The 19,398-nt window shown below is 36.5% G+C and overlaps 2 protein-coding genes across 5 annotated transcripts in view; one reads left to right on the top strand and one right to left on the bottom strand.

Annotated features, from left to right (window-relative positions):
• zbtb20 (zinc finger and BTB domain containing 20) overlaps positions 1–14,464 on the bottom strand; it is a 93,033-nt gene extending 78,569 nt beyond the window's left edge. Inside the window, exon 1 of one of the 3 annotated variants that reach the window (XM_067437694.1) lies at positions 13,621–14,464. The gene's annotated coding sequence lies outside the window, so the exon portion shown is untranslated. The other 2 variants (XM_067437691.1, XM_067437692.1) reach the window with 2 other exon arrangements.
• A 354-nt stretch (positions 14,465–14,818) lies between these two features.
• tex55 (testis expressed 55) lies at positions 14,819–18,908 on the top strand. 2 transcript variants are annotated; one of them, XM_067439911.1, is made up of 5 exons: positions 14,819–15,233; positions 15,349–15,541; positions 15,649–15,808; positions 17,173–17,235; positions 17,570–18,908. In XM_067439911.1, exons 3-5 carry the CDS (start codon positions 15,677–15,679, stop codon positions 17,624–17,626), a joined length of 252 nt encoding a protein of 83 aa, XP_067296012.1. In that variant the 5' UTR covers positions 14,819–15,233; positions 15,349–15,541; positions 15,649–15,676; the 3' UTR covers positions 17,627–18,908. The 2 variants fall into 2 exon arrangements, with proteins under 2 accessions (XP_067296012.1, XP_067296011.1); XM_067439910.1 differs by having other exon boundaries at positions 14,819–15,808.
• The last annotated feature ends 490 nt before the right edge of the window (positions 18,909–19,398 follow it).

Raw genomic sequence — 19,398 nt, 5'->3', positions numbered from 1 at the left:
TTCACTCATATTTATGCTTATAACTTTTGACCCCTAAGGGCTAGAAACAAAATTCTTTTTTCATCGGATTCCTTGGCTCAAGCCGATTCGATTTCACCCTATGATGTCATTTTCCGGTATGCAAATTTTCCCGCCATTTTGAATTTTCTGAAAAACCTACTTTTTCAAACTCCTCCTAGGCCGTTGCTCCGATTTTCACGAAAATTGAAACAGATCATCTTCAGAGCATGTTGACAAAAAGTTATGGAATTCAAGTTGATTCGTCCAATCGTTTTCAATAAACGCACAAACAAATTTTACGTGGAGGTTGCAAAAACACACTAAAGGCTATATCTCCGCAACGCTTTATCGTATTCAAACCAACCTTGGTACATGTTATCACAAGCATGACTTGAAGCAACATGCAGCGTTTCGGCGCAGCGCCACCTACCTGTCCGGAGATACGAAAAATGCCTATTTTGGCTTATAACTTCTGAACCGTTTATCCAAAAATCATAAAATTGGTCTCATTAGATTCAGGGCGTCATGCCGAGTCGACTGATATCCAATTTTACCATGTCGGCCATTTTGGATGTCGGCCATTTTGAATTATGTGCAAAAATGCTGTATTTTATGAACGCATGAACAGATTGTTATGAAACTTGGTATGGGTCATCACCACGATGCCCTGAAGTAGCCTGAGAAGTTTCAAAACAGCGCCACCTAGTGGAGAATTTTTTTTTTCAAACGCTTATAACTTTGGGTGTGGTTGACATATTTTGATGGGAGTGTGTTTTTTGGTCTCCTGAATCCTTGCCGACTCCAACGATACCAGACTTGCCAGGTTTCGGCATATGGTTTGCGCAGAGTTGTAATTTAGTGCTTAAAAAACATTTGCTGATATCTTCGAAACCGCTAGTCCGATCGAGACGAAACCAGCCTCAGAAGTTCGGAAACATAGGTCGATAGCAATACGCTAATGCCCAAATCTCAAAATATTGATAGTAAGGGGTAGTAAAATCCAATCAAAGTCAGGTGGCAGTCCTTTTTTACGTGTTTTTTCATATAAATGTCTATAACTCCAAAACAAAATGAGATATTTTCACCAAACTTGACACACATATGTATGGGCTCACTATGAGGACACATAAAAAAATTGGTGGGATTGTGCCTCTTGGTGGCGCTATAATAAAACAAAACATGAAATTCCCATTGACTTCAATGCAGTATTATGGTTTAAAATGCTAATGCTATAATTTAAGAATGCATTAGCGTATCGTTACAAAACTCGGTATGTGTCTTCCGCTCCATGTCCTGAAGATACTCAAAAAGTTTCGGGGTAGCGCCACCTTGTGGTCAAAAGTTGTAATAAAATGTACAGAAATGCGAATAACTTTTGATTAAATTAACCCATTGTAATGAAACTGGTCATAATACAGTCAATGGCTCATGCCGAGAACATGGATACCAATTGTGCCATATTTTGCAAACCTATCTGTCCTCCGTCTTGTTATTTGTTAAAAACCTACTTTTTCAAACTCATCCTAGACCGTTTGTCCGATTTTCACCAAAATTGATCCGTATCGTCTTCAGACCATGCTGACAAATAGTTATGGATTTCGGATTGATAGACAAAACAGTTTTCATATACCACTGCAACAGAGTTGAGCCATGATGCAAAAATTACTCTTGAGGCTGTATCTCTGCAATGCTTTGACATATTGACACCAAACTTTGCATGTGTCATTGTCATCTCAATCTGACTAAACCACATCAGTTTCGTAACAGTGACACCTATTGGTCGAAAGTGATAAACCATTAAACCATTATTATTGACTGTATTTAAAATTTGACTGCTATTTTGCCTAAAATCAACTTAATAGGTCCTTAATGGCTCATTGTTGCAGTTGGCTTGAGACTTCCAGCCATGCTGGCATGTCTTGTCTTCTTCTTTGCGCTTGGCCCCGATAATGGCTGCTTGCAGCTATATTGTATAATTGTGTCAGACTGGCTAAACAATTCACTTTCACCTCTGCCAGATTACCTTGGCAACAAATACCTGGAAACGAATGGGTCAGTGACATGGCACTCATTTTTTTGTCCAAATCTATTAATTTATCCAAAAATACATTAGAAATGTGATTCATACATACAATGACGTGAATCGAATCATCTTAAAAGGTTAGTTCACACAAAAATGAAAATGATCCCATGATTTACTCACCCTCAAGTCATCCTAGATGTATATGACATTCTTCTTTCAAAGTTATATTAAAAAATGTCCTGGCTCTTCCAAGCTTTATAATGGCAGTGAATGGTAACTTAGATTTTGAAGCCCAAAAAAGTGCAACCATCCATCATTTAAAAAAAAATCCATATTTATAATTTTATAAACTATGGCTTTCGGTAATGCAAGTCTAGTTCCAGCAGAAGAGATTTTTTTTTTTTTTAATATAACTCTGATTGTATTCATCTGAAAGAAGAAAGTCATACTTTCATACTAAAGTCATTTACTCACCCTTAAGCCAGCTAAGATGGCCCGAGGGTGAGTAAATCATGGGGTTATTTTCATTTTTGGGTGAATTTACTTTAAAGCCAACTTTATGATGAAGTTTTTCAGTGAAAATTCATTTTGATATTTTTTTAAGTCATATAGTAAAAAATGTCAGGTTGCTACAATTATCTTGATTTTATAATGAATAAAAAATCCTCACTAAGATAATTAGGTTGGCATTGTATTTTATTATTAAATCATAGGAAAAAGGGAAGCAGTTTTATCCAAATATTATTATTAATATTATTATTATTTATTTATTTTTAAATCAAGTAAGTGTGACCAATAATGTAATGAGGTGCAACTAAAACGCAGGAAACCAAACATCATGATATCATCATGTCAAGGTCAATGAAAAGATTCTTTATGTTTGACACTCCAGGACAATATATCGTTAGATGCTTTAACACATTAACTCTCCTAAACTGTTGTAATATTGTAAAATACCACATCTACTGTCCGCATAAGAAACAGCTTTGCTTTTCAACATTAGGATTTAGACATTGGCATTAAAATAACTAAACTGCGATTTTAATAATTGAAAATTACATTAAAACACTGCCATTTTTCCTCTCTGTCCAAACTTAATGAAAGGCCCAAAGCATACTTTTTACATCAACGTTCCCTCACTTTGAGCATGCCCATAATTTAACATCTTTGTTCACACAACTGTTAAAAAAGTAATGTTAAAACTTATTAGAGCTTCATGATTAATCGTTAAAAAAAAATTGCACACACAATTTCATTCCTAAATGAAAACGAACCATTTATTGAATCATTCATTAAAGAGATTCATTCAGAAACACTGATTCATCCAGCAATGAAACAAGTGAGGATTTTATGAGCGAGTCATTGAATCATTCAATCAAACTATTTTTTTTTTTATTATTATTATAATTAATTCAAATGAATTAAACATTTTAAATGGACTGCAGCAATTAACATTATTAATATTTTGTCAGAACCTCTAGTAAATCACGTTTTTCCTGCTCGGGATCTCTATTTTAAACTCATAAATTGTAATTCTCAGTTTATCCAGAATCGTGCAACTTACACAACTCTAATATTACAGGCTTCTCATTTACCAGTATTTCTCAACAGGTCCTGACCACACATGATCTCTAAATGGCCAAATGTATTTTCCATAAAAGCCTGTATGTGTGAAAGCTTCTTGCTAAACACACCTAAAGTGGAAAAATACAATCTTTAAATGAATTCTAAAAATAATAAATCAAATGCCATTCTCAAAAAAGCGGCTTGTATAACACATCCACATACTGGTACACACCTTTTGTACTAAACTACTAAATAATATAATTTTGTAGAATAAATCACTAATATCAAAATATTGACTGCAATAAAAGGTAAGGCAGCAACAATTTCTGGTGATTAATTATTTGATGAATCTGATCAAACTGACATGTTTTATTTTCCGTATTATATTATTATTATTAGTTGCTATACCTTTAAAAACAGTTTGTCATTTCAACCTAAATTACAGAAAAGTTGAAAATTGCTTAACTTTTGATAAGTTGATTGCTTTGATAAGTTAAAGTAATGTAAAAAAAAATACATACCATAACTTATTGATCATATATTTTTACAGTGCATGCTATTTCACATCTAGCCCAAAATTCTTCAATGTGCTAAAAAGTCTACACTATAATAAATGCTGGCTTATTTGTTAAAACAAAGTGTAGAAAGATGTAGAAGATATAGAGCGTTGCACACACACGTTCCCTTTTCTGTGTGTGCACACACAAACACACACACACACACACACACACACACACACACACACACACACACACACACACACACACACACACACACACACACACACACACACACACACACACTTTTGGGACAAGCTGTTTTGCAACATAATAATGTTGCAAACATATATATTATTATAACATAATAATATTATACTTATAGTAAAAAGACTTACAACTGCATTGAACAATACCAGCACTCACACTGGTATTGCTAGCCACATACACTATAGCACCTTCTTTAAAGCGTTTATTGAGGACTGCTCTCATACTTGTGGTGTACACTTTTTCTGCTGTATCTTGCTCTGTCACCTCAGCTACTATTGATTATTATCAATTAATTGTTGCAGCCCTAATCCGAAGATAATTATGCTACAAAATGTTTCATAGTAGGCAGTAAATCTTTGTTCTCTGCTTTTTTAGATTGCAGATTGTGTGTATAAAAAAATTCAGAAACATTTCCAACAGTCCCTCTGTCCAGTTGCCTTGTTACAACTGTCCTAGACGTAGGTACATATACCTAACATAAGTGTAAATTGTATAACACACAAGTACGCACGGTATACATTACATTTCCCTTATGCATGTCATTAGCAAAATTAGCAACAATATTGGCAATAACAGTACTACTATGATTCATAGATTCATAAAAGTATGATTCCATATTCTCTGTTTTTGCTAATCAGTGAAGAAATTGTAGATTTAAAAAAATCTCAAAAATGTTTCTGGCCAGAAAACAATTCACACACCTGCTCCTCTGCCAAATTGCCTTGGCAACAATAACTGTCCTGGCAACAGGTATGCACACCTATGCACAGAGTTTTCAAGGCCATTCTTACTTCAAAACGTTCGAAATGTGTCCTCAGTTCTGCAGCTGTCCTCTTTAAGCTGGCCCAGTTCATACATACCCATAAAAACGTCAAGAGCTCTTTACAAAATGGCCACATAATGCAGAGTAGGATAAACAACACCTGGATAGAGACACTGCAATAACGTGAGGCTTGTTCCCTCCCCTATGAACCAGACACAAGTCACAGACAAATGTCCTCAGACTATAGCAACACACACAACACAAACTGATCCTGTTTTAAGACCGGGGTCTCAGGGGACAGAATACGCCTTTAAAATATTTACATACAGGCACACAATCGTGACCTTTAAGGAGAGTCTACGTATTGTGGTTCCAGCAGCTGGAATCTTCCATGATTTAAATATATGTATATACATCTTTTTTTTTGTTTTATATCCCTGACCAGAATACCTTGCTAACACACACACACTCTCTCTCTCTCTCTCTCTCTCTCTCTCTCTCTCTCTCTCTCTCTCTCTCTCTCTCTCTCTCTCTCTCTCTCTCTCTCTCTCTCTCTCTCTCTCTCTCTCTCTCTCTCTCTCTCTCTCTCTCTCTCTCTCTCTCTCTCTCTCTCTCTCTCTCTCTCTCTCCGTGCGTTTGTGCGTGCGCGCGTGTGTGCATTCGCTGACAGTTGTTGTCTTCTCAGAAACATGATACATTATATATTTGTCCCACCAGATCCTCCACTGTTTTCCGCGGCACACCTCTGATCGTCTTCAAAAACCAAAAACTAGTCTTGCCAGTAACAATAAAGACTTGTTAACAATGTGGAGTGGTAATGTGTGAAACAGCCTTTACTCGATTCCCCATTTGCGCCACCGTCTCTGTTAGCCCATGTGTCGTTATTACTTCTCCTATTGGAAGAGTGAACACGTTTGGAGCTGCCCTTTTCTCCAAAATGGAGGACATTCTATCTCTGAGTGCTCTGCCGTGCTCCAAAGCAGCTCCCTCCCTTGCGTTCGGGCCCGTTTTATACAGCCCAGTTGTAAACAAATAAGAAGTAAACTTGGCCAAACTCTGAGAGAGAACTCTTTGACTACCTCTGTTTTATTTTTTCATCTCTCTTTTACAAACCATTTCCAGATATTTTCCTTTAGAAATGGCAGTGATCTCACTAAGACTTGTAGAAAACCATATGAGCACCGGGGTTAGCTGAGGACACGAAAGCACCTTGGCAAACATACAACTTCCCTATTAGAATCCAAGATACATTTTTCACATCAGTGAAATGCCTGTGTACTCGTTTATGCATTTAAAGAGACACGCTGAAAAGATCCTTGCGATGAGTGTGTCTTATCTTATGCCTACACACTAAAATATAAGAGGAAAAAAAAGCACAAGAAGGCTTTTATTTGCATGCACCAAAAACAAACTCCCTGACCCTTTTTTTCACGTTCAATAGGGACAGACCTTGGGAAAGCACAAGTTTTCGCATTGTGACAATGTCATATTGAAAATACATTCTTTCATATTTCACAAGTGTAAGTTCACATTGAACTTTAGGCAGAAAAACATGCACTAAGTTAATGCTGCAACACATGACTGACAATTATGTATGCAAAAGGGCGGGAAAGAGTTGTTGGCACACTCGCTGTGGAAAATCCCCATTGTACCAAAGCAACTCTTCTTTCTGAGGTAAATGTTTCTAGTCTGCCAGGTGAGGTCTAAACCTCACTGCCTAAAACTGGTTTTCCCAATGTGGGTGTGTGAATAAGATAGCGCGAGTAGGTGACGCTGCCTCGTTCAGGTCATCTGAGGTGAACGCCGTACAGTACAAACTACAATGTGTTACAAGCGGGAAAAATGCATCACTGGGAGTAAATCAAGGTGGAAAGCACAAGGACGTCTCCGTCAGTAGCGAACACTGAAGCAGCTGCTGTTCAAGGAAACACAATTACACTTTTAGAGGGGCACATGTACAAAAGACAAAGGGGTTTCAACTTTGACCTGGATTTAGCGTACAGTCGAGGCCTATATTAAGAATTCCCGTTTAAATCCGCAAGCTGTTGCAGCAAAACACGTGGAGGGAAACGCTGTCTCTAACCCAAAATCAGAAACTTGACAGGAATCAAAGATCTAGTGTCTGTGCAATCTGGAGAGTCCAAACAGCCATATCTCCACATCCTTTAAAATAGCGTGAACATTAGGAAATCACTCATCAAGACTAACCTCATATGCAATAAAAAAGAGAAAGAATAGAATTGATTCTTCTAAGATAAAGCCTAGGGGTAAGGGAATGTTCAGCACAATTAGGAAAAGTGGATAGCTCGCTAATTCTGATATATCTCTCCGATTAAATTGTCAAGTAATTACATTGCAAGCATTCACTAAAAGCAAAAAAACCAACACTGGAACTTCACAGTCCAATTACAAACCAGTTCCAAGGGCTAACACAAGTGTTATCATAGCTTCAAGATCTCAGAAACTGCTCTGAGATCAGTGTGAAAAGCAAACGGCTACATCAAAATCATTTTTGCATTTTCTGTCCTTGTGGGATATTAGCATCATCGTTAAACCATTTTTACATTACGCAAACTTAAATACTGATTAATTTTATATATGTATTTTTGCAAAAGAGTTGGATAAGAGGGGTCATATATTTTTATTGTTATATAGACCCATGAAAGAAAGCTGAGAAAATCAAAGCGTGAACAAATGGCCTGTGTCTTGTGTCTGACCATTGTTACCATGGTTTCCCCTCAGGCTATGTCATGAGTTTGGATGTCAAATTATTCTCCTACGTAAGAGAAACATCATCACGTATTAAAATTCTTACAATAAGTTGCAGTATTTCAATGGATCTATTCTAAATAATTATTCTCTGAATTTTGTTATTTCTTTTTCTTTAGTTCTAGAGTTTTATGCCTATTGTTTTGTCTTCAGTTACATATTTAGGCCATTTTGATATATTTACAGTAGTTTAATTTATCTTAGAAAATCAAGGAGAAAAAAAAAACCTAAAGTAAACTGACTCCTCCTACTGGTTAGGCCCAGAATAAAAATTCTTGTTATGAATTTTGCATAATTAAAACCATGGAATTGACGATATGTTAAAATAATACAGGACATCAATTCGGAAAGGAGTGCTGATAACTGTCCTACGGTCAAGGATTTCCTCAAACCATGTGACACAGACACAGGATACCAAGCAATCAAACATGAATATAACATGATTATTAAGATATGAAATATCATAACACGTCAGGCTGAAATTTAGCTGTTGCAACTACATTATAGAAAGCAAAGCCAAAAGGTCAAATGCCTATAATAGATTCAAAAAATGTGTACTAGTATTGTCACCTGACAATACATAAGAATGGGTATTAGGAAATGTGTTGAGCTGAGGAGCATGCCAGTTCACCAGAAAAAAATGTACCACATTTTTTTAGTTCTTCCCATTTGCATGAATTAAAACTGTACGGACATTCACACTTGCACTGTGTGTGTGTGTGTGTGTGTGTGTGTATGTGTGTGTGTGTGTGCGCGCGTGTGTTCTTGTATATATGGTTTATGCGGACACAAATGTGTTTAATGATATAAGTATTACAATGTACAATGTAAACCAAATTGCTCAAAATCACACTACACTGTATTTTTCTGAAATTCAAAAGATGCATAACGTTTTGTGTGAAGGGTGGGTTTAGTGTAAGGGGATAGAAGAATATACAGTTTGTACACTATACAAAATATTACATCCATGGAAAGTCCCTGTAAACAATAAATACAACAGCGTGTGTGTGTGTGTGTGTGTGGTCCTGGTAAACCCTATATTATGGGGACAAAATGTCCCCACAAGGATGGCAATATCAAAAATCCTTGTTCCCTGTGAGGAAACAGCTTATAAATCATACTTATAAACACAAGTGATGTTTTTTGAAAATGTAAAAATGCAGAAAGTTTTGTGTGATGTGTAGGTTTAGTGGTTGGGTTAGTGTAAGGAGAATATACAGTTTGTACAGTAAAAAAAGCATTGTGTGTGTGTGTGTGTGTGTGTGTGTGTGTGTGTGTGTGTGTGTGTGTGTGTGTGTGTGTGTGTGTGTGTGTGTGTGTGTGTGTGTGTGTGTGTGTGTGTGTGTGTGTGTGTGTGTGTGTGTGTGTGTGTGTGTGTGTGTGCGCGTGCGCGTGTGTTTGTGATAGTAAAACCTGAGATCACCTACATTGTGGGGACCAGCCAGCAGTCCCCACTTTTCAAAAGGCTTATAAATCATAAGAGTATGAGTTTTTTTGAGAAAGTAAAAATGTTGAATGTTTCCTGTGATTGGGTAGGTTTTGGGGCAGTGTAGGGGGATAGAATGTAAAGTTTGTACGGTATAAAAACCATTACGTCTATGGAGAGTCTCCACAAAGATAGTGAACAAGACGTGTGTGTGTGTGTGTGTGTGTGTTTGTGTGTGTGTTTCTAATGTACAGTATAGCTGCGGCCCGTTCTGCATAGTTAACCTGGACAAGTGTGTTTGTGTTTGTATTCTCACAAGATTCCTTAAAGAGGAATTGTTTGACCTTGACATTTAATTACATTAGTGAAGGTCACCATCCAAACTGGTAAGATGGTTAAGATATCCCTGTAATCTGACTTAGTAACCTCTGCTCTGCTGCTGGTACAGAAAACAGTATAACAGTAATCAATGCTATCAAGTACCATTCAAAGTATAATTAGAACGGCGCTACGCACTATGATCAATCATCTTACAATATCATTGTAATTTTGTACACCTGTAATTGATGAATTATAATTTAGCATTTTTCTAATGCGTCATTCTGTCAAATAATCAATCGCAAGCCAAATGACGAACTCTTTAAAAGTGTCTCGCTGTGGCATGTGAGTATTATGTTTGAAGCACTAAGAGAGTTTGATGTTTCCAAAATAAACAGCACACAATGCCTTCTTTTCATCTACGAATCCCAATATTCCTAAGATCATGATTTATTTGTTGTCTTTTGGGCAAATTTATCATTTCCAACTCCCCAAAAATAGACAAAAGAATGTTTAACATTTTTTAAAAACTTTAGTGAACATTAAGAACAGGCATATAAATTAATATTATAGTAGTTGCCGATAACTCTAGGTCTAGATGTATTAATACTACATCTATGACAAGCTAAATGCATGAATCAATAATCGCACACAGAAATTAAACCACTTTGCTGTATCATTAAACCTCCACAAACGCTGTTCAAAGGTCATGGACCATGAATATAAAAAAATGTGAAAACATTACGATCTCTTATATTGCCATAATAATGATTAAACTCAATGAGCTTATATTGATATATGCATTATCATTATTATCATATGCATCGTTATATATAAGTAACAATCAATATGAACCACATATCAATAATCACATTAATACACACATTACTATTCAGTGCAAACAAGTAAGAAAGGAAAAATAAGCCAAATAAATATAGGCTTGCATATTTTGATAATTCATGTTTGGGAAAGCAGTGCTCTTAGTTAATGTTTAGCTATAGGCCTATATGATATAGCTTATCAACAACACTTCTCAATAACAATACCACTCATGAATAAACACCTGTCACATGTACATCCAGGTATCACATCTAAAAAGGCACAAACATCTTCACAAACAAAAGTGTCACACATAACTGACAGAGCTGGAGCTACAGCCTCATTACAAAGTGACAAGACAAATGGGCATTAACACGTGAAATACAGACACAGGCATCTCCATAGTGCGACTGAGACTTCCATGTATTTGTATTTGCAACGTATTCAAGTATAACTAAAAAGTTTATTTTCGGATTTGGTATACACTGTGGCATACTAGAGTAAAACATACATCTCAATGCCATTTTTCACACGTACAGCAACTTAAAGTCGGTAAAGCTGATAGACAGACAACCTGAACGCAGCCAAGGCCCTCCTCCCCATACTGTCCAAATCATCCATGAAACATTAGAGGGGAAATTGATACACATACGCGATTAAAAGAGGATTTCAACTGAATTAAACAGGTGCATAATAAGGGACAACACGTAAGCAGAGCAGTCTAGCTACACGTGGGGGAAAAAATATTGATTCATAAACTAAAAGCACATACTTGTATTTTCATTAAATGAGCTGACTATAAATAAATAAATAAAATAAAAACATAATTTGCCATAGATATTGAAAGAGTTAATTTACTCGACGTTGCCCTGAACCACGAAGAATTTAGCCTACAAAACCATGAAAAGGAGGCCGGCATCAGCTAAAAATAAAAAAATAAAAAAGTATAGCAAGATTTATTTTTTTTTTTAAATAAGAAATATTGTTTCTGACATAGGTATGCATTTACAATAACATTAGAAGCAAAAATAAAACGTTGTAATATTTAATGATGATTTATAGTTCGTATGCCATACGTTAATGCACGCCTAGCCTATACATCTGAATCAAAAAATAAATGCAAAGAGGGAGATTAAAGTTTTCCTCGTGAAACTCCCGACATTTAACATGTATTATTGAAGTAGGCTAAAGACAAAAATAAATAAATAAATACAATATTCAGACATCCACAGGTTTAGGAGACTGACGACTGGCTAAGCTAGCAAATATTAAAGAGCAGCACATGGGGTTAACAGAACCGAGGCCATGCATGGTTTACAAGTGCAAACCTCTTTTAAAATAATAAAAATCTGCTTGTATTTCATATACTTTTAAAATATCCTAAGTAATATTTGATCAATAAAATATGGCCAAGTTGTGTTTTTCTCATCAATAAGTAAAGAGGTGCAGTCAAACTTCCAAGGCCGCATTGACCGTCTGAGAGATCCCAAAAAATTAAAATAAATAAAGAGCGAACACACTGCTAACATTGGTAATTAAAGTAAGATTATTGCATTGTGTTTATGTCGTAAAACAACAGGGTTTTTCTTCTCTCGGCTCAGATAAAACATTCCAATAATCAAAGTAACCAACATCGGATAGAGTCTCCCCTCATAACCGACAACCTTTTCATGTCATTTGCTATAAATAAACAGATTATATAAGCCAGACATTTTATAATACAGCGTCGGGAAACAGAGGGCATATGATAAATTAATGAAAAATGTGTCTGGTGTGTTTTTCCACTACATGGTTCTCATACCCGCCGTCTCGTAGCTACTACACACAGATAACAATACAATCAGCGCTGTGATCGGAGGCCCCGCAACCTCCAAAAATTGAAGGAGAGCCCCTCTCTGATTTGCCATATTAAGTTTTTTGTGTTAAAATGGCCGAGTGATTTATTGTTTGCTTAGCCTACAAACGCGTGCGTTATAGGCAACAAGCTGGCACTTCACAACACGGAGTCAAAAAGAGGTCATTCAGTAAGTACAAGCATTAGAATACAGAACAGATGAGCATTTATCTACATTTCGGTTTCTTGGTGCGAGGACTAATATTTCGCTCACTTCGTTATAGGCTGCGTATCCTAATTCAATGATGACAAATAACGGACATGGTAAAGCGCCAGATACACTCCCTACAAAACTCCATACTTTCGTATAGGATTCGTCCTGCCAACAACATCTACACAAAACATCAATATTGGTAACAATTATGTTAGTCTCAGATAGGCTAGCGCGCAAAATCTGCCGGAGTCAATAAAATATTAGGCTAGCAGTAGCCCGGAAAATACTAGGACTCCAGAGGAGCGGCTGAAATGTTTGAATAATTTCTATCTCGTCTCGTTAAACCAAACGTTTTGTCTTGTAGCGCTCTAATCTTGACACTTTCCTCCGGTTAGAGAGCGGGTGTTATTCTATCAAATATTTTGGTCGTATGTAGGGAAGTCCCTAGCGGCTCCGTTGAGTCGTATTGTGCTTTTCGTGTCATGGTTCAGTGTTGCGTTTAACACTTCGCAAAATATTAAAATACACAGCCTGGTGAAATAACACCACTTCTAAAAACTACACACACACAAAGTCTCCGTAGCCTGACAACTGTTAAACTAGTAGAAATATACGGTCGTTTTACCTGAGACGGTCACTTCAGACAACCACGAGTCTTTTTGTTTAATGTCAGACAAACATGGGATGTTTTGGGAGAACTCCTGTAATCCAGAGTGCCAGGTCTTTCATGACTAAATGTAATTTCACGAAGTTTTCTTCACAGCTGCGTTATGTATCAAATATTGATGAACAAGGACTAAAGTCTTGTGTTTGAGCTATTAGTGCATGCCTCATGCTTAAGTTTTTTTCACCACATATCTAGGGAACGACTGCTATTACTCTTATAAATAGCCTAACATAAATAGTAGGTATAAGTACCCTCCCTCCCCCTCCCTCCCTTCCCTCTCCCTATTTCTTACCTGCTGCTTTAAGGGTCTTTCTTCTCCAGTGGCTACAGCGCTTCACAGCTTCCCCGGTTTTCCCCAGGCAAGGACTGAGTTTATTAATATTGTCCCTTACTTTGTTTCATTTCTCACTTCCATCTTCTTTCATCTCATCAATAAACACACGCTGCAGCCTACCTTCGGAGAGGACATCACGCAGCTCACTCGTGCCCTCCCATTTTTTCACTATTCGTCGAAGATTTTGGGCAGCCACGCCTTTCTACTGGCGATTGGAACAGAATGGACTTTCTTGAAGCACGTAGGTTGTGATATAAATCGTTCAACATGACTTTACCCCAATCGGTGAGCCGCACGCCCTCCCTTCCGCGCGGCGAGGAACGCTGAAACTGGCTCCATTGTGGCTCTGAAAGTGAAACTATTCTGCCTTATCCAATTGTTGTGTGTTTGAACCGGCATGGACACTACGCATCCTCAGTTTCTTAATTATCGGTCACTCTGCAAGTGCACCGTTTTCCGTTAAGTGTGCCTTTTTGAGGAGTTTCTGCTTGGTTGTGGAGCATAAAGAAGCGCATACGTCATCACGAAATTAATGTCATTCGGTGTGGTGCGCGCGAATGAAACTCCCTGAAATCCATGTCCCATCCTCGATCAAAAGGCCAGTCATCCGAGAATCCTGCACGTTGATCATTTATAGATAGCCTACTTTAGATTGGTTAGGGACGGTGTCAATAAATTTCTCCAAATTGCATCTGCTCCCACATTGGATGAGGACGCTGCCCGTCAGTCTGAAGACCAACAAGCTAGATTGTTCGGCCGTGCCTTTTACTTTCTACGCATTTCTATTTTCTCATTTATTTATTTTTTAACGTCCCTAGCTGACCTCAAGGAAACGTAAGGAGAGTTGCTGACGGTATAGCGGGCCAATCAGATCGTGAAAAGTGACACCGAACTTTTTTGTTCACCAATACGTTCACAGAGTCGTTGTGACGGACACAAAATAATGCAATAGTGGCTCACGAGTCCCCAGCCACACTGAGCACCCCCTCCCCCCGACACCCCCCAGTCTAGACAATGACAGGTGTGTGTGTGTGTGTGTGTGCGAGCGAGCGCACGCGGGTGCGCGCGAGCGATCGTCTGTAGTCTAGACGAGGAATAATCAACCTTCAAGCCTAAGTGATTTTTTTAATGCGCGGTTTAATATATATATATATATATATATATATATATATATATATATATATATATATATATATATATATATATATAACGGTAATACAATCATTCATTCGAACGATTGTGTCTAGTGTAAACGGTAATATATGAATGAACAGTACGTACATGAATATTATGTTTGGATATTGGCAGCGATGTAATTGTAATCAACGACGTCCCACATTGTGTGGTCAAACGTCAAAAGAGGCATATTTACAAACCGAGTTTTGCATATATATTCTATATATTATTTAGATAAAAGCTCCTCGACCTTGGCTCACGTAAGTATTTCGTCACATAACAATCCCTCTCCTCCATAATATCATTCCGCTTAGTAGGAGGTTTCCGTTGCTTCCAAGCTTTTCTTGATATTGAGTTCCCCCTTTCGGTTATAAACATGAACAGCAACGTTTCACCGAGAGGTTCACCGGGGGACACGCACACCGTCTGCCCTACATAAAATGCACCCATTGTAGGCCGAAGTGTCAGCTGAGGACGACTAGCAACCTAGAAACGACGGTTAGCCCCTCCTTCCTTTTGTCGGCCGTATTGTAAACGTCAGCCCGAGATTTTCTGAGGTAGTTTTTTTTTTGTTGTTGTCCAAAAATAGATCGTAAAATTGACGTGTACTGCAGAAGTAACATTTCGACCACGCGAGCACAGTTTTTGGCTTTTTTAACAACCCTTTTCCAGACTCCCCACGGTTCTTTATCAAAGGCGCTGTCCGAGGGAACTATGCCCAATGACATCATCCGAGCCTTTTGTATACAGTTGCTAAGGGTTACAGGGTGACATTTCAAACAGTCCTTCTCGAGATACGCGGTCTCGTTTCTCTATTAACATAAAACGGACTAAAGACAAAGTTTGATCTTTGTTTTAAACAGAGGTAATGCATTTGATATCCTTTCTTAAAGAGCGAACGCTAATTATTTGAGTTATAATGGTACTCGGAAGTGCCCTTCGCAACTTACTTTTTGTACATATCGTTTTTAGTTGACTACATTAGCATAAACTTGGTGAGATGGCAGATTCTGTTCTATCAGAAAAACTGCTGATCACCGAGAGTGCGGAGAGTGTTACCTCAGTGTTCACGGACCCTTATGAACGCTCTGTAAACTATATGGAGACTCATAATATTCTTCAGATTTTTCAGGTGAGAAAGAACAAAGCTGCAGCTACTGATATATTTTCTTACGAAGAAAATGGTAGACAGTGATGAATGGCTTTGCACAAAATGGCGAAGGACAATTCAGAGCTCTAATAGAACTTCCAAATAACAAGAAAAACGGTTAAAATGTTTAGTTATGTTAGCCCCTTCAAACCTAAGTTACATTTTTTTCCACAGAGCAATTTGTTTTACCAATTTGATATTGCTCTTTCAAAAATGTAGAAAAAAATGACACATTTTCTTTCTACATGTATGCTTTTTTGTTTACATGTGGGTAAATCTGTAGAAAAAAATGCCACATTTCTTTTACTTTTTTTCATGACTTAAAGCAACATACAAAATCCTCACGTTTTAATTTAGTGTTTAAATATTTTTTTAAGAACATACTGTAAGAAAGAGCAATCCAATAATCATGCTGAAAAGAGCTAATATGATATAAAGTCTAAAAAAACGTATTTTTGTTGTTTGTGTAAATCTGCATTTGTGGATGTCTTTGTGTGTGTGTAGATGTGTTTGTGTTATGTTGCTGGTTGTTTTGAGGAATATATATTGTGTGCATTATAGCATCAGTCTGTGTGTGGAGGAAGAGTGTGTGTGTGTGTGTGTGTGGTGCTGTGTATAGTTCATCTCACATCCACTGTGGCTGTTTCTCACTAAAACCAATGGAAAGATTCATAGGCAGTGTATGATCACTTTGAAGACATAAAATCATATTAACAATATTTTATTAATTAACAATAATATTCACAAAATAACATTAGAATTTGTAGCTCTGTATTTTAGCTTTGAAAAGACATACAGAAATTTCACAACCTGGCACAATAATTCATGAGGTATCTTTTAACACATGCTGATGGGCGTTAAAAATCCTTTAAAAAATGTTCTGCAGCAATCTTCAAAATAACTTTGAATATCACTTAATACTATTAAGTTTATAATAGATGCAAGTTGATGAAGCTAACGTGAACATAAATCTGCATATAAAAGATAAAAATGACTCCTGCTGTCTGGTTAGACATGCCTGTCAGATTGAGTTAAGGGTAATATCTTCATTGTGATTGGTTGATCCGAGACCAATGAGTGACCAGCATTAGGCCTACTCATCATAAAAACATAACATTTGATTGGTTTAACCAAAAAAGAAACACGTGATGTCCATTCCGATGATCTCAGGGTCTGAAGGGGTTAAATTATTGCATGATTTCAGTTTATTTAATGAAACTTTATAAGTAGTACAGCAAAAAATGAGCTCTTACTAACTACAAATGTCATTTTAGCAGCAGAAGTCACCTTTAGGAGCATGACTGTTTTGTATTTTTCCCTCATGGTCTGCATTTGTGCTATTTCAGGACATCACAGAGAAACTGGTTTTTGATAGGCCAGATGATCCACTTCAGTTCATGTTAGAACAGGTATTTTTTGTACTCTTCTACAGATATATTTATATATAGATATGTGTCAAATATAAATTATACCAAAAATTGTGACTGTTTTGAGTCTTTCTAAAATGATTATATATGATTGTGCATTTAAGAAGGATAGGACTTGATCTATTAGTGATCACGGTCTTATATTTAAGAGAAAGAGTTTGTTAAATATATTGCATACTGTAGTCACTGTCCAGGCAATCTAAGCTATCTAATTTGGCCATGATTGTAATGAACTTTTTTATTTTATGGATTTAATAATGAGGAGTGACATTTTGTGAACCGTCTGTCACAACTGATTTTGCACAAACTTTTGCAGGTTCAAATGAAGATCAAAATTCGTGAGGAGTCAAGCAATACACTTGTCAAATCATAATGAATTCAAAAGCAACGTAACAATGGCTTAAATCCTAGATTATACTTTTATTTATATATTTCTTTAAATGAGGTGTATTGGTTGCTGCAGTTCATTCAGTGACTCGGCATTGTTGTCGTTTCCAAGCAACCGTCTTCCAGATTTATCAAGTTTGTGAGTGTCTTTGACCTAAATATCTCAATATACTTAAGTGACAAGTTAAATCTGAAAGAAAATAAATTAATTTAAGAGGAATTACTGACAGTTTTTCTCTGAGGTCACAGAATGGATTGATTTGCATGCTGGCATTATCTCTCACAAACTCAGATTGTTATATGAAATAACTATTTTATAAGATAAAGCAACTTCTAATTTATACATCTTGCAAGTATTCTCCAGAAAATTGCTAGCCGGACACAAGCTGGCTTTTGCTCTATACTCAGGTTTCCATGATGTATTTTAGCTGCATAAATAAAGGAAGTCTTTGTTTATAGTAGGCTCTTCTTACAGTGTATTTATAGTTATGTACATTTGCAACATCTCGTGTTTCAAGACTGGTGTATCACATATGTCCACATCAATTTTTTAAATAAAAATAAAAGTCAAAATACGTTGACAGTTACATTGTCTATTTGCGTTTATTGTGTATTTTTTAAACACAACTCTAATTCATATTTAATAAGTCAACGAGAGTAGAATCAGATGTATTTTAACCATCACATGATGCGATTAGAATTTGTTAGTAAAGTAAAAACATTCCATATAATTATTAGGTTTTATATCAAAGCTCTTCCAGCACTAAAAATATAATAATAAATGCATTTTTTGGCATGAATTTTTAAATGAATAATTTTTCAACATAATAACAAGCTTTACATTTCACAGACACTCTTTTATGAAATGTGACTTACAATGTGTTTAAGATATATGTCTTTGGGGTAAAGTGTGTCAGGTTTATCTGATAGGAAAAGTGATCAGTGTGTCAAACTGCAAGAAATACTACATTTATAAAATATTGTAAATTGTTTCACTATATTCAAATATTATGAATATTAAAGCTTTCCTTGTCTGGTTTATGAAATGTAAGTATTATTCTGCAACACGACTACTTTTCAGTAGACATGTTTTAATTTTTTAAAATGTAAATTGTTCCTATATTCCACAGTGTTTCAACTTACTCTTGACATGACACAGCTTACCCCTATAGCAGGAAGCATATTGTGAACCATTTGACTGTAGGCCTACTATTTGTGTAGGGTTCACATTTCATTGGTCCTATATTATATTTCTTTTCCATTTTTGCACACATAATTTTTTGAGAAGGACCGTATACACAGGTCCTTCTAAAAAAATTAGCATATTGTGATAAAGTTCATTATTTTCCATAATGTAATGATAAAAATTAAACTTTCATATAATTTGGATATATTGCACACCAACTGAAATATTTCAGGTCTTTTATTGTTTTAATACTGATGATTTTGGCATACAGCTCAAAACCCAAAATTCCCATCTTAAAAAATGAGCATATCATGAAAAGGTTCTCTAAACGAGCTATTAACCTGATCATCTGAATCAACTAATTAACTCTAAACACCTGCAAAAGATTCCTGAGGCTTTTAAAAACTCCCAGCCTGGTTCATTACTCAAAACCGCGATCATGAGTAAGACTGCCGACCTGACTGCGGTCCAAAAGGCCATCATTGACACCCTCAACGAGAGGGTAAGACACAGAAAGAAATTTCTGAACGAATAGGCCGTTCCCAGAGTGCTGTATCAAGGCACCTCAGTGG

The sequence above is a fragment of the Pseudorasbora parva genome, chromosome 3 (genome assembly GCF_024679245.1).
Source record: "Pseudorasbora parva isolate DD20220531a chromosome 3, ASM2467924v1, whole genome shotgun sequence".
NCBI lineage: Eukaryota > Metazoa > Chordata > Actinopteri > Cypriniformes > Gobionidae > Pseudorasbora > Pseudorasbora parva.
Note: the sequence above shows the minus strand (reverse complement) of the source record. Positions and strands in the feature narration are given on the sequence as shown.